This window comes from Oreochromis niloticus, linkage group LG11 (genome assembly GCF_001858045.2).
Source record: "Oreochromis niloticus isolate F11D_XX linkage group LG11, O_niloticus_UMD_NMBU, whole genome shotgun sequence".
NCBI lineage: Eukaryota > Metazoa > Chordata > Actinopteri > Cichliformes > Cichlidae > Oreochromis > Oreochromis niloticus.
Genome location: NC_031976.2, coordinates 24,437,607 through 24,459,150, shown reverse-complemented (window position 1 = coordinate 24,459,150; position 21,544 = coordinate 24,437,607). Strand labels below are relative to the sequence as shown.

Sequence of the window (21,544 nt, the reverse complement as noted above, 5' to 3'; positions counted from 1 at the left end):
TGAAAGCACTAAAGGAAATGATTTGTTTGTAAGGTTGTCTGAAGGAGTCTGAGAGTCTCCTCTTTGATCCTCCTCTGCAAGGAATGCTATGGATCACTGCAGTTGGACCCAAAACCACTTAGCAGGGAGCACATAAAACTCTCCGTTACCATAAAAGGCACCACCAGCATCATGACTCATAAACCTTCTTCAGATGTTTATATATGTTTAAAAAATTGATTCACAAATACTTTGCTTCTGATTCATGGTTAAGAAGAAATAAAAGACCTAAGAGGGGAATGCAGTGATTAAATTTTAAAGTTGTTTTGTGTTAGTACAGAAGCTGATCCTGAATATGCTGGCAGGATATGCCCCCTACCATATTTTTTTGTCTAAGCCTAAAACATTTGGAGAAAACTTGTGCAAAATTAATTTATCCAGCTATACTTAAATAAGGTACATTTTGTAAGGTTGGTCAGAAGCTTGATCGTGTTTTTCTTCAGTTATTTTTTTCTGTTCAGATCAAATCCTTTTTTTTTTCAAGTTCCACTTCTACACAACAATGCCATTAACCCTGACTGTATAGACTGCAGACATCCTGAGGCTGTTTGCTGTATGTACACAACAGCATCACAAAGGATCTTAGTGGTTTTCCTTACTGAGTGGGGGGCTGGAGCTGGTCCTGTGTTGTGGGCATGGGTCAATAAAAGAGCAAGAACACCTGAGCCTCTCTTTGTTTTTGATTATGGAAGGCAGAGAGACAATGTCAGAAAAGTCAGTATTGGACAAGACCATCCCATGGACTGCTGTTATGCTTCTTTTATCAGGTAGGCTAAATTCACATGATGTGTAGACGGAAATAAAGGAATGGGGATTTTTTTCAGTCTTCTTTTCTTTTTGTGTTAATCAGGTAAGTGTGTAGGTGAGGGTATATTGCCCGCTGGACCCGTGAGTGGAGCTGTAGCAGGCACAGTGAAGTTCACCACCACTCTCAGACCGGAGAAACCATTCCTCTCTGTAAGCTGGAGGTTCAATGGGGTGAACATCATCAGTTCCACCAGCATCAACATCACTGATCCTGGATATGCCGGCAGGATCTCATTAGACCGAGCCACAGGATCCCTGGAGCTCAGAAACCTGGCACTGGAGGACAGCGGGGAGTACACTATCACCATCACACCAGATGGAGGGCTGCCAAAACAGGGGAGGAGCACTCTGACTGTGTATGGTGGGTTAGTCTTTATACATTTATATAGGGCACCAATCCTTGTGTGCCCTATACGAGTAAATGCCTAATGATAGTCAAATGTGCAAAACTCCTTTTGAATTTGCTTTTGATAACACATTCATAAAACAAACATGACAAGGAAAACAGAGTGTGTGGTTATACTGAGAGGGAAAGTGAGTGAAACAGGGGCCCAAAGTCTAAAATATAAATTGAAGTTTATGTTTATGTTCTTGTTAGATTGAACTGGATTTACAGGATGCAGTTCAATTATACTCTACCACCATGATAAAAAAATAATAGAATTTCAAACAGAAAAATAAATATCTACCATTTTAGATGTTAGACAGTTAAAAATGTATCTGAAATTGGAACATAATTAATGAATTATGACCCAATGAAATCATGAAGGTGAAGCTGTTTGTTGATAAATTCATGTCATTTTAAAGTTACTGTCACACAAAATGGTACTTAAAGTGACACATACATGTTTCACACAAACTGTATTGCTTATTTTTCCATCATTTCACCCAAAGTTGACACTTTTTATCATCTGCCAGCACCGATAACTGGAGCCACCATCCGCAGCCCCGCAGCCATCCTGATAGAAGATGAAAGCTCCACCAACCTCACCTGTGAGGCCTCTGGCTCCGTCAGCTCCAGAGAGTGGATAAAAGATGGTCAGCCTCTAAATCCCAGTGGCAGTGTCAGCTTTTCCTTGGACAAAAACACAGCGTCCCTACAGCCTGTTCACATTTCTGACCGCGGCACCTATCAGTGTAGAGTCAGCAGCCCGGTCAGCACCATGACTGCGACCCATAATCTCACTGTCAGCTGTGAGTATTCATGTGCATTCACAGTGTTTCTATTAAAAAAAGCCATGAATAAATAAAGTTTTAAAATTAATTTATTTTAAACTGTTTTTTTTTTTAAAGACAGCTATATTAACAGTAATAGTCTGAATGTCCCTAACACTGTATTTTAATTGTGCAGTTGGACCATACAACGTGTTGATCAGTGGACCCTCAGCTGCTCCTCAAGGTCACAGTATAACGCTGCAGTGCACCGCAGACACTTCAGCTGGATGTTTAATGGCAATGAGACGCATGTTAATAACTCGTTGTATATCATAGAGAGGTTAGGGGCAGAAAACACTACACCTGCACTGCCAAAAACACAGTGACCATGATGGAAAGCTCCACAGTTCTGGATCTGAGAGGTAAGAAACCAAAGAATGCACTAATTTAATAATAGTACAGCCTTTATTTTGTCATCATTACATATATTTTACAATGTAGTGATGGCAGTTGTTCTGTTTTCTCACTAAAGCATCCTGCATTGCTCCCTGTGGGTCATCCTCAGTGCTGGTCATCTTTGCACTCGCTCTGAAAGGGCTGATATAAGACAAAGAGCACGTGAGATATGACCAGTGAGATAAATTATTTCTATTTGTTTGCCTTATTGTTAAGGCACAAACTATTTTTGTATCATTGCTTTATCTGTTTTTATAGTTCATTTAATTCATTTAGGCTGTTTTGTTTCTCTTTCAGGTTCTTTTCCCCGATAAGTGACTCTGGATCCTTAATTTAAAAAAATCAAACACAAAGTACTTTGTATAAATCATTATATAGCTGAAGCATACTTTGATGCTACCACTCATCACTCCTAGATAGGATTACTTATCAAATCAGTAATCATTACTTTATGTTGATTTGTATCTTGCTTGTTGTGTAATCTATTGGATGCAATAAAAATGCAACTGTTTTAATGAATTATAAGGTCATAAATGCCTGTTTATTGTAACCAACACTGACTTTCTACTGTGGAAAACAACAGGTCACAGTGTTTCATGGCTTCACTCAAGATCTGTGAGAATATTTTGGGAGAAACTGATCAGCAGCACAAATATTATCAGTGATGATGTGGATTTCATTTTTTCTTGAATGCATCACCACTATGTCTACAGTAATCAGGGAGCCACTGGTTTTTAGTTGAGTATAGGTTCTCGTTAGGTTTTTTTCCCCATTTTTTTTATTCTTGCATCTTATACGTTATAAGTTGGATTTGTTATTAAAATCATTGAGTCTCTGGTTTTTCCATTTGTTCCCGGTCTAGTGAACAGCTTTAGTGGTTAAAGAATTTGCTCAACAAGTAGAAGGTTGCAGGTTCAGTTCCCGTCTGTGGCAGAATTCCCCTTTGGCTTTGCATCTGCCAAATCAATCATCTCTGTGCCACGTTTTACTGTGAGTTTCTTCTTTCTATGTTTAGTAGGTATCTAATAAGTTATTTCCCATTTTACTTTAGCAGCTGGTTGACTTTTGTGGTTCATTTTAAGTATTGCTTCCCCCTGAGATTATCTTGAGTGCACCTGTGTCTCATTCTTCCAGCAGTCTCCACTTCCCTAGTCAGCCCTCTAAACATTTCTTTTATTTAATTTTCTTGACTTTAATTGTATTCCTGACACTACCATTTTTGAATTATTCTCCTTTGTTTAATATCGGCTTCTATAATACAGCTTTTTGTCTGAGTCTGCATTTGGGTCCATATTTGAACTAAATCAAAGCACTAAGTTTTCAGTGACCACTGTCTGTGATCAGAAACAATTGTGTGTGCTTTGACTTGAGTACAGCTCAGGATGCAGAGCTGTGCCTGCATCAGTTCTTTCCACCTTGCTGTGCACATTTCTAATTCACATGTGCAAAACGAGCAGAGTTCAAACAACTTGAAACTCACAAAGCTTTGCATCCATGACCTGATTACCCAGTTGTTCATCTGAGACTAATGCAGCCTTCGACTTTTGTGGAGATAACGATATGCGCCTCTCTGAGCTGATGCTTTCTTCAGGAGGCCCAATGATAGCTCACTGATATGAGGCGCTAAACTGTTTGTTTTGGGGGGTTTTTACTGTTATCATTCGGGATCCTATTTAAAGTTTTAAAGAAGCTAAAAGCCACGGTGGGAACTAGGCTTGCATTGTTGGGCTAATCAGTATGCTACAGACACACAAAAATGAGGTAGTATTTCAGCTGATCTTTATAACTTCCGTAATCACAAGTAGCAGCCAAAAAAAAATCAGTCTGAGCCTAGAGCTCAGTTTAATATGTCACTTCACACACTGGAGCAGATAGTCAGGCAGAATGAAGAACAACATGCGGATGGTAATACCGTGTAAATAACTGAGTTAGATCATTAAAGTAACTCTGAACTCACACATGAAACTCATTTATAGACTCACTGAGCCCATGAGTTGCCACAGGAATTGATGTTGTGCGTGTGTTTTCTTTAATCTTTCTTTCTCCTATCATTAATTAAACCTTGTCAAGCAAGCAGGTTGACAGTCAGAAGTGAGGATGTTGAAGTCACAGACATATTTCTAACCATCAAACCACAAGCAAACAGCAGACATGTTAACCACTTCAACCACAGTTTTGAAAACCTTGTCACCAGCAGTAACAGTCAGGCTTTTGCTGTTTTCAGTCTCTGTAGTAAAATATAGTCCTCAAGGTAGTTTCATGCGACATGTTCATATGCCCATGGACACATTTTTCAATGCAAAGTCAACCTTTAAACTTTAAAGTTAGGACAATCCAAATGAAGGTTAAATACAAAGATCTATTCTGTGTGTATGATACCCCCCTTTTTTTGTCACATGCAAATCCATATATGTATGTGCGCTAAAAAACCAACCAAAGTTGCCACGCTTAGCAGTTATATTTATTGTTAAAGTGATGTTAACTTCCTTCAAATAAAGTGGAACGAAACCGCGGACATTTTTACCCGCAAATGTTTCATTTACATAATAAAAATGGAATAGTTTGAGTCCTACATCCTCAAAATGCTCCCACACGCTCAAACTGGGATTTGGATTTGGCACATGTGCTCAAACATTTTATCAGCATTTTTCTCATGTGGCAATAAAACAAAGTCAGAATAGCCCAGTATCTAACCGAGATCGCCCTGATTTGACCACACGAGGTCCCCGTTGAGCAGAACATGAAAGGAGGCAGAGAGGAGTAACCTGACATCATGCTCACTACATAGGACTGAGCTGAAAATCACAAAGTTAAAGATCACTGTGTAATGGTTTGGGTACACAGTACATTTCCAGTAAGAGTTCTGATGGATGACAAATTGATTTCCGACGTGGCTGTGCCGTTCTCTCTCCCCTTAATGGGTAAGTTATTTTTATTTGAATGTATATTTTTCTGGTGGATAACTGTAGGCAGATACATTTACTCCACCCCAAGTTTCATTGCGTCTTAGTCAACAGAGTTATTTTGAGCCTGTGGTTTTATGGGAAAGGTCTCGTTTTGTTTACTGCTGAGAACTTAAACCAGCCTGTGTTCCTCTTTGCAAACTCTCTTTTTTTCAGTGGTCTAATATTTCAGTCTAGTCTCCAGGTTTTAGCCTTGGACTGAACTAGAAAGGCTACGGATCCCTCTGTTGGTAACTGTAAGTTTCTTTGAGTTTATCTTGAAAGCTGACATACTTAATCAGAGATCCTGTATGATTTGTAAGTTTTCTTTTTCTGTATTGTTAGTTCCTGTTGTTGTGTACAATGAAAATGTGCAACGGGCGATCTCACCTGCTGGTTCAGCTAATTTACATTACATTTTTCCCAGGTGAGACCCAGTTTTATGTTTTTACCAGCTTTTCTAAAACACTCCTGCTATGCTAGAAATGCTTGAAAACATAATGAATAAATACCAATTTGTAACCTGATTTCTTTTCTATTTTCGTCTCTCTTCCCCCTCATCGTTGTGTCGTGATTGACCTTTTGGCAGTTTTTGTGGCACAAAGAGTCGAAGTCTCACCTGAAGTGACTGGATACCTTGGACATGATGTCACCCTGAGCTGTCAGTTAATCCAAGGACCAAACCATACCAATGTCACTCAGGTTCAGTGGGCTCTCCAGGATGAAGGAGGAACAGGAAAAAAGAAAGTCACTCTCATTGTTTTCAACACTATGTTTGGAATGAATATTTCAGAGAGCCCACTGAAGGAGAGAGTGGCGTTTGATAAACATTCGTTGGTAATTAAGGCTCTAGAAATGAAAGATGCAGGATCCTATACCTGCAGCATTTCCACTTTTCCCAGTGGTACATTTGAAGGAACCACCAAACTTGTTGTTGAAGGTAAGACTGTAACTGCTTTTGTACACTGATATAAAACAAGATTGAATGTTATATATGAGGTAATATTTATTAGGTATAATCTTCAAGATTTAGCTGACACAAACCAAACATTCAGTCTGAATAACTTTTTTCTGCTTTTGTGTCCTATTCATTTTAACATCAGAAATTTTGACCAACATCTAATATTACTCATGATTAAAGTATCCATGTGTAGTTAAAATGTTTATGCTATAAAACATGAAAGCTAGTTTTTGTTAGTAGACTGGTTTAATGTTAGTTTAATGTTAATTAGCTGTGGACTTTAATCAGACTTTATTCCGACAGAAACGAAGCCATTGTCAGCAGGAATAGTTCTTGCTATAGTGACTGCTGTCTTGTTGCTGTTAGCGATCGTGGTGGCCATGCTTTATTTCATCCGCATTAGAAGGTGAGTGTATGTTCTCACATGTTATTTGTATTATAGAGACTACTGCTGACTGAATCATACTTGAGGGATCCATCGTCTTTGTGGCCAAAATTCACCACAAAGGAAGGAAATCCATTTTATGGTCAAGACTTTAAGCCTTAAGAAACTTTAGACTCTGGGAAACTGTTTGCTGTTTGTGTTTAATTGCTGTTTCACAGACCAAACAGCAATTAAACTATAATCATCAGACTGATCAAAACTTCTAATTGTAGCTAAAGACCTAACTTCTTTTCTAAATCACCAAAATCACTTTTGTCTCGTTTGCTCAGACGCCATTCTTCAGCTAGGTTTCGTTTCGTCATTGGTAAGAACATGCACAACAATTTCCACTAATTGGTTTTGTAAATACTTAAATCATTTGCATATTTCTGTAACGAAACGTGCATGTCTTTCAGATACGACTGGTCCAGAGAGAGAGTCGCAATCATCTGCAACTGAGAGAGACCAGGTGAGCTCCATGGTTTGAGGGTCCAGTTTTTTAGGTTGAATATGTTTTGGTCAGATACATTTAATTTATATTTACGCTGTTGTCCTGCCATAGGTTTTTTTTAATTACAAGAGAGCAATTACCATATTTTCTTACATTTATTCACAGGATGTGGTGTACTCTGACATCAAAGTGAAACCTTTCAGCGATGCCTCTCCTTTATCCAATTACAAACTCAGAGAGAGCGTGTATGTTGACGACGTCACGTACTCCGAGGTCATGGTTTCTCGTCAACCGACCAAATCAGATACAGAGTATGTTTATGTTTAGCATTTTTACCATTTTTGTGTTGTGTTTTTGTGTTGTTTTAGTTTATTATTGTGATAAAAGTGCCTGATGATAATATGAACACTTGTTTAGGTGTTTAGTCGTAACCAAAGGAATATTTTGGCCTCATGGTTTCGTGTGTATGCATGTGCTAGAAAAACACCCACAGGCTGCAAGTCAGAGGACTAATCAGTGTTTGATCTACTCTAGCAGATGCTGCTCTATCACACTGCATAAGATAAAAAAATTATCCAATTGCAACAAAGAAATGCAAAGTTGTGTCGACCAGGGATCTTTAATATCCAGCCAATCATTGCTCCTATATTTCACCCAGCTCTGAATCCACTTTAAATGGCTGAACCAGTAAAACAACATGATAAATGTTTAAAATTACAGAAAAAGTTATGATAGTTCACTGAGGCTGTCCTGTAATTATAAAATATGAAGTTTTGTTCATTTAATGTGGGCTCATTAATAACAGTTTAATTGTTTACCTCTTTGGCAACTACTTTGGTGTAGTATGGGTGTGAGCAGTCTTTATCAATAGGAAAAGCTGTAAATCGTTGAAATTTAAAATCTATACACTTTTTGATACTTTCCGAAACTGTCCTGTGGGCCAAATTCAAGTGTTCGCTGGTTCGATTCGGGCCCCTGGGCCTTATGTTTGCCACCCATGACTTTATTCAGTTGTTTTTGCAGGGAATAAATGCAAGCATTCACAATGAGCTGCTTTCTGCAAACCTCTAAACTGTTGTGAATGTAAACAACTTCTTGGTTTACTGGAATGAAATGAAACACCTGCATGGTGATCTCCAGCACTACAGCTCTGCAGTTTACTCTGCAGTCTATCGCTGCATTTCTGCAGGAGGGTTCAGCTACATGAAGCAGTCCGTTCTTGCTTGCTAACCTGACATTTCCAGTGTTACGTGGCCATAAAAGTAAAATTACCCTGCAGAGAAGTTCTGTTCCTGACAACGGCACTGACAACATTCAGTGAGAGTTCCTATTACTCTTCAGCAAACCATGAAAGGAGGAAGATGAAAAGAAATGGAAGATAAACATTTAAAAAAGTTACACAATTAATGCAGAAGTAACTGGGCAATGCAGAAACAGGAAACAGCAAAGTTCAACAAAGTTCTCCAGTAAAATCAACGTCATTGCCTGTTGCCTTTATTTAATTTTTTCATATTATCGTAGTTTATTACAGCGGGCGTAAACCAAAATCAATCACTGTAAAGATCAGCACTGTATGTTATCCAGTTTCATAACTTATAGTTAAAGTTGAGGTGCTGTACTCTGTCCAGTGCCCTGTCTGCTTGGGTCTGTGAAAAATATTGCTCAATATTACTGTCACAACCCCATACGCAGGTGTTGCATTGTGAGCATAGTTTGTGACAAAAACTGGATTGCAAAAGTGTCTGTCGTGGTGGAAAACTGAGCTTAACACCTTGACTATCGAATGCTACTTTCTAGCATTTCCTGTCAGCGTTATTTGGTTGTGGGTGTGAAAATGTTGAACACAAGATGTGTACATGTGACGTCTCCAGATTCACTCTATGCTGTCAAAACAAGTGTAAACTTTTTTTCCCATAAAATCATGAAATCTTATATCAAATGTTTATATTTATTTTCTTTGTGTGATATTTGAAAGTTGAGAAATTCGATTGCATTGATGTAATGCTTTAGAGATAATGTTCTCCAGTAGACGGCTGTGTGAGTGTGTACTTCTGTTAATTCTGCACATGGTTATTTGTGGTTGTTGATCTTGATATAGTTGCAGTTTAAACCTTTCCATGTTCACCAAACTAATTCTGTGGTTTTCCTTTTCTGCTATGATGAGCTCTGTCTTGACAGGAAACTGATGTCAGCGATAAGACAAGGCAGTTTAAGGAGTGCGTTATGAAAGTCATTCCATATCAGATTACAAAGATGTGAATAAGTACACTCAGCAATATTTTCCCACTAGAAGTGAAGACACATGATGAATGTAATACTGAAAATGCATCACAGGAAAAGACATTCATGAGCTATGTTGTGATGTGTGAACAAGGAGGACGAACAACAAGCAAACATGGGTGTAACAGAAGGAATTCGTTTTTTGTCTTTTTTTAAAAAGAGTTTGTCTCTGTCACATTTATAGTCATTTTTGTCTCTTCTGTACTTGGTTTTCCTCTCTCATTTTGAATGTTTCGTGTTTCTTAAGTTTAAAAGAAATGTTAATTAAATTTTTTATATACAGCTTCCAGTCTGGCCCTTACTGTAATCCAACTTATCAGAAAAAACTGGGAGTCTGGTTATGTGGTGGGGAAAGTGCATTTTGTTAGGTGGAACTGTTTATATTGGTTAATACCAATATCTAATCAGCCCATCATGTGACACCAAATCAGTGTATTTAGGCATGAAGACAAGGTGAAGATGAGCTGACTTAAGTGACATGGTAATTATTAATATATAAGATCCTTGTCATGCCTTTTTGATGATAATGACATTCACTGTGGCTACTGAGGTCCCAACTATCAGCCCGAGTAGTTCAGCAGTAATCACCCATGCTGAGCTCACTATCTCACCTTGGTAAGTCTTATATTGAATGTTCACCTTGTTGTGGGGGACGAAAAACAACAATAAGACAAATTTGAATCGAAATTTTAATATAAGCTAACAGTGTTGATTACTTAATGAAAATTAAAAAGACTGTTTTACTGGACGTACAATCAGGGGCAGAGTATGAATGGGATGGCCACGACCTTCACTCTGCACACTTAAACCAGTTGTTGAAGCCCACTGGGGGTTACATCCATCCTCACAGAACTGGATTTATGATCTGTAACCACTATTTTTCAAGCAAATCTGTTCGTGGAACTATTTCTTTGAAGACTTTATATACATACAGAATTGATTCAAGCTCATTTTAGATCCCTTGATCCTACACTGTCACCATGACCGTCTCCTGCCCAAAATGTTGAAGTTAACATCATGTGATTAGTAGTCACATGTCTGCAACACCTCAGTAGTTAAAAAAAGCAACAATCAGATTATTACTTAGTGTCACAAGCTTGTTATGGTTTGCATGGTTCATCATAGTGTACTTTTATATAACCATTAGCACTGCAAAAGCAGGTTTATGAAATAAAAGTGACAAGAAATAAACAACATATATATATATATATATACACGTTTATACACATATATATATATATATATGAGAGAGAGAGTGCTGTCAGCATTAATCTCGTTAAAATGATGTTAACAGCATAACTGCATTAACGCAGCAAATCTCCGTTAGCGACTTAGCGTGGATCGCCCCGTGCGTGGGGCTGTATGGTGCTAACGCATTAACAGGCTAACCGCGCTAACGCGTTGACACCGTGCAGCCCAATGCACAGGGCGATGCGCCCTAACTCGCTAACGGAGATTTGCTGCGTTAATGCAGCTATGCTGTTAACGTCATTTTAATGACATAAACGCTGACAGCACTAATAAATACATATACAAATAACAAAGATTGAACAAACTATGAAATCAAGTGGACAAGTGGGCAAAGCTGTAATGATCCACTTGGGAAAATAAATCTGTTGGGCATTTTTCTTGGCCTTAAGACAATAATGCTGATTGGACAGATGCAAAAAAAAACCAACAACAACAAAAAAAAACATAATTTGCATTATTTAGTCAATATAAACCGCATATAACCCATATATGGCTCTAACTAGTGTTTTTAAAATGCTAAATTGCAAAAGTCTTACCTGGGAGTAAAGTAATCAGTGTCAGTAGTAGTTAGGTTAATCTCTCGCACATTTTTCATCATGGACAACAAGAATTGGGCAAAAAGAAGATGACTTGCAAATTGCATAGTGTTGCTGATTTTGTCAACTTTCAAGTAAACCTTGAGTCTGTCAGAAAGAGACAGATCTGACATTATGGGAATATGTGGCAAGCCAAGAAAAGGAAGAAGTATTTGCAAAGAGAAACACCACGAGTAACTCTGAGTAAGCACAAAAAAGTTCTGCTTCCTCATCACCCAGTTTGAGTATTATCAGTTCATACATGGCACAATCATTCGGTAATTAGCCTCAAAGATGGGGGTTAGAATGGGCCCCCAATGCCTATTAGATTGTCATGAGATTTGTAATCATTCATTCAAATGGATGATCGCACACAGGAATACTCTAGATCTGGAATAAGCACTTATAAAATAATGTTAGCACTGTTTAACGTGAATGTTAATATAACAGTCATGGCAAATTCATTTGTAAAGACGAACCGATCTTTGTGCTGCTAGCTTAAAGTTACTGTCACAGTTGTCACATGTTTCTCATACAGGAAGTCAGTCACAGTGAAAGTAAATTAGAAACTCATCGAAACATTTACATTATGCAAAAATTGCCAGACTATCGGAAGTGAGCAATGACAAACCAGTTTACAGTAAACATTTGCTGTCCAAAGTTTTAAATACCTTAAAAATTAAAAGCCAAAAGCACATCTTTGTGACTATGTTGAAAAGTTCATAATCAGGTTTAGGGTCAGGCTACATTGTGCATTGTGACTGTTTCTCAAATACTTATTTTGCAAGTTTCTTTGTGTTCATATCTCAGGGTAAAGATGGTTTACAGTCTTACAGTCACTAATGTGACTTTTACTGTTTGTTACTGTAGAAGCCCTTGGCTTGTGTGTACAGATCTGTAAGGAACGATGGTGTGGAAAATCCACACTTATCTTTAAAATTCTCTTTCCATTACTGATGTAGTAATTTTTACTTTGCCGTGTTAGGATCCTTGAGTTTGGACCCAGTGTCTTGAGTTTATGTAGGTTTTTTATTCATTCCTTTTATTCATTCTGTTATATGATTATACTTTGGTTCTTTATTGCTTGGTCCTTTGGTTTTTAGTATTTTTCCCCTCTGCTTCCTACTTTAGTAATTTTTGTTTCTAGTTCTTTGTTCCTTCGTCTGGTTAGTTCCCTTTTGTATCCAGTCTGTCTTGATCTCGTCTGTGTGTGTCCTCCCTAGCTTCCTTGTATTTAATCCGTTTTGCCTCCGTGTTTGTTTCTCGGTCTGTCTGTATGTGTCCGGTCTCCGTCACTGTATTTGTTTACTTTTCTGTCAGTGTCAAGTCAGCATTTCTATTTCCTGTTTTACTTTGACAGCTTATGTTTCTGTGTCGGTTATAGTCTCGTCTGTGTGTCTTCCCTAGCTTCTTAGTTTAGAGGTCTGGAAAGAAGCTTCACACACTAATTAAGGATTATTACCAGCTGTTGTCATGTGACAAAATAGAAATATTCTTAATCTTTTAACTTATATTATTTTAAAAATATTTGAATCTAAATATTTTACTGAATTTTTACAACACACAGGTCATATCCAGTAATCGAGTATGTAATCCAAATGTATATAATGACCTATTATAAAATTGAGAAAGCAGAAATATTTTACTGTTTGTTGCCATTGTACAGGACATAAGGAAGCTGGTCTTTCCATAGAAACACTAAGCCAATGTCTAATTAGGAGTTTATCAAACAGTATTTGGTGGTTAAAATGGGACAAACTGCATAATATATACTTGTTTATGTTTTGAATTCTAATATACGATTGACCTTCCAAAGCCTGTTCAGACCCAACCATGGGCCAGATGTGACCCAGGGGCCATACAGTGCTCAGGTATCTCTGAACAGATTCATCCTGCCTGCTCTCCATCACTCCATCTGTATGGAAAATCTCTCTCAGCCAACAACTCCCCTGGCACTCATTCGCTTACCTGGGATCATCTGATTACCTGATTATTTTTTGGAGTTGTAGGTAGTTTTCCATGACTTTGCACAGGCTGTAGTAAAAACAATTGTAGTCTTTTATCTCTCTCAGTATTTTGTCACCTTTGACTCTCTTGTGTAGAACTTTGGTTAGTGACACTATCACAGTCCTGTTTGTGCGTGTTGCAGCATTTTTTACTGTACAAAAACCAAACGTGGTTACAAACTTACCATACTGCTCTAAGCCTGACGAACTGTCTCAGTCACCTGTCAGTTTTCAAACGACATTTTTTCATAGTGTCAGTCTGTGGTTGTGAAAGTGCCTGCTCACTCGCTGCTGTCTGAGCACGTCATAGCAGCAAGTGTAATTTTGTAAAGTTTATGTAACACACCAGCCCCCCCTCCACACACTGCAATAAAAATAAAAATGAGCACTGAAACTAATAAAGATGAAATGAGCAAAGCTAGATTAGAATCATGGTGAAACTGAGAATTAACAAAAATGTGTTGACAGTGACCTCAAATCTTCCAATAGTTGCTGAGATATTTCACTATTTATGACAAAGTTTCATACATTTAAATGCCACAATTGTCTATGCTAAATATAATTGCACACTAGATGAGATTAATGAGATGTTTTTTCACCAAAAGGGTGGACAGATAAGTCAACTTCTAGTGTAGCTTTAAAGAAAATTATAGATATGTTTTGCATGATTTAGTCAGTGCATTGCAATGCAGAAAACTACAAGTAAGCTCAGATGAGATTAGCAACACCGCCTCATCTGAAGGCAAAAGTAAGACTAACAAACACTCATTACAACCAAGGTACACTGAAACACACAACACAAGACCACACCGGGTGCCACTCCTGTCAGCTGAGGACAGAAACTGAAGCTACAGTTCATATATATTGACAAAAATTGAACGAGTGAGGAAATGACGAGTCTTGAGTTCTGCTGTGGCATTGAGATGGTAGGGTCAGAAGCTGGCATAAGAAGAAAGCGTGGATCCATTGTGCCTCTTATAAATGGTTCTGGCTGGTGCTGTTATAGGATTAAATTGCAGTAGCATCAGTAACTTCAGGATTTGATTTATACAGAAAATGTCACCCATGATTTTTCTGTTCTTCTGTTTGCATTAACTGTAAGCTTATGTGGCATCTGTCTAAATTCTCCTGATGTACGTTTTGCCTTGAAACATTTCCACTTCTACAGGATTGTTTCTGTAATTGCTCAAGGAAATTCACTCCCATAATTACGAGTTCAGGAAGCACCACCCTGATAAACACAAGATATCTGAAAACTCTTTGGGAACAAGAGAGAACAACAAAGCATCATCTGTGACATCCTTCATGACCAACATGCTCTCTGGGTGTCAACTTGCTGAGTCATTAAAATTTTGAAGCTGGAAATCAAACATGTGATGTGGAATCTTGTCCGTGTATATGCTCCACAAGCTGGATGTAAGTCAGATGAGAGAGGGGAAGTCTGGAGTAAGATGAATGAAGTGGGTCAGAGTGTTCCCAGAGGGGAGAGAGTGGTGACTGGGACAGACTTCAGTAGACATGTCAGTGAACTGAACAGAGGTGATGAGAAGGTGCTGGGCAGGCATTATTTTAAGGAGGGGGAACTGGGATGGACAGATGGTGGTGTATTTTGCATAAAGAAAGGAAATGGATGTGGTGAAGCAAAGGGAGGAACTTAAAAGTGGAACGAGGTGCAATCTAAAAGCAATAGCAAAGTGGTGTCAGGGGAGAATGAAGCTAGACAGCATCGAATGGTAGTGTGTGCAGGATGACTTTGGAAACCAAGAAGAGGAAGAGCGTAATCATAGGATTAAATTGTTGGTTAAATGTTGCACAGAGTTTGGGGAGGAGTCTAAACAGGCTCTGAATGGTATGGAAGTGTTGCCAGATAACTGGGAAACTACAGCTGAAGTGCAGGATGAAAGGAAGTGAAGGAAGCTGCCTGTAAGGAGCTTGATGGGATCCTTGATGGTGGAATGAGTAGGTATGAGAAAGGCACCTTAGCTTTTCAAATCCTGGGTAACTTCCTCAGCGAGTTATCACATTCACAAGATTTACGCCACATCAGGGGATAAACTCTGACCCCTTTCTTGTTTGCAATCATGATGGACATGTTGACGATTAGGTGAGGCAGCCAATTGTGTAGACTATGATGTTTGACTATGACATTGTGATCTATAGTGAGAGCAGGGAGCAGATGAAAGAGAGCAGGAGACATGAAGAGAATACATGTATGTGAATGAAAGTGAGGGAAGTGAAATAGTGAAAATGTAAGAACAGTGCACAAGATACGTGAAGAAGAGAGTGGAGGAAGGGTTGAGTGGTTGGAGATGAGTGTCGGGGGATATGTGACAGGAGGACAGCAACAAGAGTGAAAGGTAAGATTTACAAGGTGGTAGTGCGACCCACTATGATGTATGGTTTGAAGACTGTTGCATTGGCAAAAAGACAGGAGGCAGAGTTGGAGATGCTGACATTTTCATTGGGAGTGAGCAGGATGAACAAGATTACAAATGAATATATCAGAGGGACAGTTCAGGTTGACAGTTTTAGAGGTAAAGTTAGAGAGGCAAGACTGAGATGGTTTGGATGTGTGCAGAGGAGGGATAGTGGATGTACTGGACAAAGTATGCCAAAGATGGAGCTGCCAGGCAGGAAGAAAAGAAGAAGACCGCATAGAAGATGTGAAGAAGGACATGCAGAGGGTTGATGAAGCAGCTGAAAGAAAAAGAAGATAGTTTCCCATGTACAGTTTCATCAGTGATATTGTATAAACACATTTTATTGTTATGTCTGAATGCTATTTACTTTAGATTAGGCACACATTTTTTCCAGGCAATTTTCCAGACTCCATAAAGTTTGATTTTATGTCTGTGACACGGTTTGTACTCATTGGTTGCAGAGTTGAAGTCATTGACTGACTTTGCTTTGACATGCATGAAAAAGGTTTATATATTTTTTTGTCTTTTGCAGAGATGATTCTGTTACGAAAAATGCCTCAACTGTTTTGAAAACGACACTAAGAGAGTTACAAATGATGTTGTGCAGCAATTCAACAGTCAAGTTTTTATTTGTATAGCACGTTTAAAAGAATGTCGGCCAAAGTAGTCAAAATAAAAAGAGAAATTATAATAAATGAGATAAAAACATTACAAGACATCCATTTATACACAAGCATACTCTTATATGCAAATGTCTACACAAACATATATATATATGTGTGTGTGTGTGTGTGTGTGTGTGTGTGTGTGTGTGTGTGTGTGTGTGTGTGTGTGTGTGTGTACATATATATATATATATATATATATATATATGTATTATATATGTATACACTATACATATATATATATATATATATATATATATATATATATATATATATATAAGCCTTTGAATATAGGTAGGTTTGAGTTTGATTTGAATACTTCCAAATTTAAAGGCTAATTGCATTTCATCAATTCAACACATGAGGTCACTGTTGCGCTGAAGCTTGTTCTTCCACTGGCTCATGGAAGAAATATTCACAGCCAACAATTGATTTTGGAACCAGCAGCCAAAAGACTCAACTAAAACTTTTGACTGCAAATAGCCCTCAATACCTTTCACAGAGGTACAGCATTGGGAGAAACAAACCAGGCAAATATATGGAGCTCCGTGGTGGCCAATCATATATTGCAGTGACAACTCTAACACCCATTAAACCTTCACCACTGCTGCCCCCAAACACCCTTAAGTGATGTCCCTTCTGGGAATGTGCAATGCAGGAATACTTCCTATGACCTCCTCTCTTTGGGCAAATTGTGAAATTGTAAATTGCATTACTTTTCTGTAATGCAAAGATTGGCCAATGTTTGCTTTAAACCACAGAACTAAGCATGCATTTACTACCCTTTTGGCAGGCATGCATTGAGGCAAGGGAAAAAAAGCTTTAAGGGAAATATAGACCAGTAGGCTTCTCTTCATGTATTCATTACTATGAAGATGTAACTGTTGTAATGAGTGATGTAAAAGTGTATCTTCATTTGAAGCATAACATCCTGAGTCTCTTTATGCTTGTCAGTGGAGGATGAGGTACATTTCAGGATGGTTGAACTCGACATCACTGCAGAAAAGATCTTGTACCTGCACGTGTAACAGTTCAGTGCTTGCTTTTATTCTCTTTGTTTTCATCAGGTTGATTTCAAAGTTGTTTTTGTCAAAGTAACTGAATTATAAAAAATTTGAGCTAGAAATCTTAAATTAACCCAGCTGTGAGCTCACCTCTTTCAGTCTAACATCAGTGTTTCAACTGTATCTGAAAGACAGAATAGTTTTAGTAAAAGGAACTGAAACGAGACTAATGCCATAAAATAAACTGCTGCTCAGTATTAGAAATTCAGAGAAGTAGAACTCACCTGTGTAGACCCGATGCTCAAAGACAGCCTTATGTCTGAGTGATAAAAATAGAGATTTGTGATTGGCTCTGGTTTCAGTGCCTGATTTCAACTGTAAATGTTTAGCAAATACATTTAAAAAATGCTGTTGTGATACTAATATATCATGATAAAATCCTCATCCTGGAGTTTTGTGATTGGTTACAGTATAAATACCTTATTTCAGCTGTGAATTTTCTCAGCTGTAAATATTGACTTAATGACAAATGTTGCGCAGTAATATTTAATAATGACACATTCTTGGTCCTGGAAGAAATATGCTTTCTAACAGCTCACAGACACACACACACACACACACACACACACACACACACACACACACACTTATACAAACCTTCTTCTTCTAATAATGAAATAAGTTGTGGCTATCATGGCCCCATTTATCAGCAAGAATACTCCAAAAGCGATCAGTCTTGGTAATCTCACCATCTCACCTTGGTAACGTTATGGGAGAAACACAACAATAAGATTGTAACCTCAGATACATGATGTAAGGTAATAGTTCTGTTGTTGTTATTTAATCATTCAAACCTACGAGAGTAACTATTTTTCAAACAAATCTTGTTGAACTATTTCCATGCAGCCTTTGTTCCTAAATATTTGCACGGATGTGACGAGGTTAGCACAGCTGCCTCACAGTAAGAAGATTACAATCCCATAGTCCAAATGCATCTTTCCATTTAAACAGCAGACTCACCGTTTTAATTGTAATTTTCTTATGGGAATTAGCAAATGTCAAAAGTATAACTTTAGCAAATGTTGAGGGTTCTTTAAAAATATAAATTTATTGTTTCCAAATCAAACAGATCAGATAACTTTACTTACCTTCAACAACAAGTTTGGTGGTTCCTTCAAATTTACCACTGGGAAAGGTGGAAATGCTGCAGGTGTACGACCCCGCGTCTGCCATTTCCACAGCCTGAATCATCAACGCTTGTTCTGCCAACTTCACCCTCTGGCTCAGTCGAGACTTGGGAATATTCACCCCATACTGGCTGTTACAAACAATAATGGGGAAACCTTCTTTTTCTGGTTGCTGGAGAGTCCACTGAACCTGAGTAATACTTGTATTCTCTGGCTGCTGGATTAATTGGCAGGGTATGGTGACATCATTTCCAATAGATGCAGACATTTCAGCCAACATTTTGAGTTGTTGTGCATTCAGAACTGCCAAAAATAAATTGTGACATATTGACAAAAGGTAAGGCTAAAACAGCTGCTTTTTCCCTATTATTTTTTGCAATTACTTAGTTAACATTTATTCTAGAATAGACTGTGCACAAAAGACGCTGTGTCCTGACAATTTCTAACTGCTTTTATATTATTTAAAATCAATATAATTTTGATACATTTTTAACTTTTTTCAAAACTTGAAAATTGACAAAGTACAAACATGTGAGTCTTACCTGTGTGTAATGAAATGTAGATAAGCGTGAACAGCAGGTAGGATATTCTGTTGCAAATTTTCATTGTGCACAACAGGCAGTGGACAAAAAAGAAGACGTCTTAGGAATCACACGGCGTTCCTGATTTGGTCCACTTTGATGTTAACGCACAGTCTGGCAGCAGGAGACTCAAATTGATACAACATGTGGCAAACACAGAGAAAGTGTTTGCAAAGAGAACCACAATTACAAAGTGTGAGTAAGCATACAAAGTTCCTCTTTGTCCAAACCAAAGAGAAGAACAAAGCAAAATTTAAATAAAATTAAAATAACACAACCAAAAGAGAATTTAGAAGTAAAAGAATAAATATAATAATTAATTGGAGATTTTGTTTTTATTTTGGTATTTTTATTTGATGGAATGGAAGGAAATAAGAAAATAACTGTTCAACAGATTGTGATGTGTAATAGTTCTGTTTAGCCATCTCAAGAAATTTGTAATTATCAAGTTTTATATATAAAAATTATTTTTTCTACATCCATCCATCCATCCATCTTCATCCACTTCATCCGAGGCCGGGTCGCGGGGGCAGCAGCCCAAGCAGAGAAGCCCAGACCTCCCTCTCCCCAGCCACCTCCTCCAGCTTATCCGGGGTAACACCAAGGCGTTCCCAGGCCAGCCGAGAGATATAATCTCTCCAGCGTGTCCTGGGTCTGCCCTGGGGCCTTCTACAATTTAATTAAAAAAGACAAACTTTAGATGCATATATTCTATATGCATATTCTATCCAAAGTGGAATAATTAAACCCCTTTTTGATTATTATGACTTACACTTCAGGGGCAGCGGTGGTTAGCACTGTTGCCACACAGCAAGAAGGTTCTGAGTTCAATTCCACCATCAGGCTGGGGTCTTTCTGTGTGGAGTTTGCATGTTCTCCCCGGGTACTCCGGCTTCCTCCCACCATCCATAGACATGCAGCTTGTGGGGATAGGTTAATTGGATAATCCAAATTGCCACTAGGTGTGAATGTGAGTGTGAATGGTTGTCTGTCCCTGTGTGTTGGCCCTGCGACAGACTGGCGACCTGTCCAGGGCGTACCCCCCCTCTCGCCCTATGACAGCTGGGATAGGCTCCAGCGCCCCCCGCGACCCTGAAAAGGATAAGCGGATGGATGGATGGATGGACTTATACTTCATTAAAATCAGGAACCAGTGTCTCAAATCTTTGGAACGTTTTCTAAGTTCCACCAAAACTTATTTACAATACAGAAATGTCCAACTTATGAAAAGTTTATTTATCTGCATACTCACTACTACATCAGTGTGCCACAGCATGAAGGTGATCAGGATGAGGCACTGGGTGTTTGGATAGATGCTTTCAGCTCGTCTGACATGCGGAGTCGGGTGTTTCTCATCTTCCTCTTGATAATATGTTGCAGATTCTCCGGGTTCAGTTTATATATGTTGGATTCTACGTCCTGCTGGAAAAAGGAAATCAGGCTTCATAAAGCAGGTAAAACCATGAAGTAAGTGTCCTGGTAGTTGGCTGTGTATTGACTTCAGACACATCAGCAGATCGGACGGCACCCAAAATCATCACAGACTGTGGAAACTTCACACAGGACTTCAAACACTTGGATTCTGTGACTCTCTGCTCTTCATTCAGACTCTAAAATTTGATTTCCAAATTAAATCCAAAATTTCTTTTCATCTGAAAAGAAGACTGGATCACTGAGGAGCAGTTCAGTTCTTCTCCTCCTCAGCCCAGGTCAGGCGCTTCTCACGTTGTCCCTTGTTCAGCATTACTGGTTACCATTACTTTCCTGAAGATGTCTGTGTGTGGTGACTCTCGATGCACTAACACCAGCCTCAATTCACCCTTTGTGAAGCTCTCACAAGTTCTTCACTCAACTTTTCTTGACAATTGTTTCAAGCCAACAGACACGCCCGTCACCTTTCCAAGAACCCTTTTTAGGGCACTCATTAAAATACTTAGAACGTACCTGAAAAACAGTCAATATATTTTGGTACAGTGCTCTGCAAACAGCCTCCTTGGCTATGACCTTACCACCTTTGTGGAGGGTCTTGATGATCGTCTTCTGGACAATTTTCCCATTACTGTGGTGGTGTGTTCTGAACTAAACCAAGACACATGTTGTATTTATACTGTTTGCACAGAAATTCACTTAAATTCAAAATGAGCTATTCTAATCTTTTGAGATTTTGAGACTGCACCCTGCCCCGACTCCATCACCTGAGGAAGTCATCATGTTTTAAGACAGACTCTGTTATTTAATCTGTTAGCTCCGTTAGTCTTGAGTCTTATTCCTGTCTATGTCGGCGGGTCCTTCATTTTCTTCTCCCGTCATCACAGCCAGTTTCAGTTTGGTTGCAAAGTA

The 21,544-nt window shown here is 38.5% G+C and overlaps 2 protein-coding genes across 3 annotated transcripts; both read left to right on the top strand.

Moving 5' to 3' along the window:
* The first annotated feature begins 740 nt into the window (after window positions 1-740).
* Window positions 741-2,337, top strand: LOC112848239 (carcinoembryonic antigen-related cell adhesion molecule 1-like). Its single transcript, XM_025911627.1, has 4 exons — window positions 741-806; window positions 890-1,207; window positions 1,765-2,040; window positions 2,198-2,337. Exons 1-4 carry the CDS (start codon window positions 743-745, stop codon window positions 2,335-2,337), a joined length of 798 nt encoding a protein of 265 aa, XP_025767412.1. The 5' UTR covers window positions 741-742.
* A 2,687-nt stretch (window positions 2,338-5,024) lies between these two features.
* On the top strand, window positions 5,025-9,645 carry LOC102080761 (uncharacterized). 2 transcript variants are annotated; one of them, XM_005455533.4, is made up of 8 exons: window positions 5,025-5,378; window positions 5,577-5,656; window positions 5,745-5,826; window positions 5,989-6,339; window positions 6,664-6,766; window positions 7,075-7,109; window positions 7,201-7,253; window positions 7,401-9,645. In XM_005455533.4, exons 3-8 carry the CDS (start codon window positions 5,763-5,765, stop codon window positions 7,560-7,562), a joined length of 768 nt encoding a protein of 255 aa, XP_005455590.1. In that variant the 5' UTR covers window positions 5,025-5,378; window positions 5,577-5,656; window positions 5,745-5,762; the 3' UTR covers window positions 7,563-9,645. The 2 variants fall into 2 exon arrangements, with proteins under 2 accessions (XP_005455590.1, XP_025766955.1); XM_025911170.1 differs by lacking the exon at window positions 5,025-5,378 and having other exon boundaries at window positions 5,388-5,656.
* The last annotated feature ends 11,899 nt before the right edge of the window (window positions 9,646-21,544 follow it).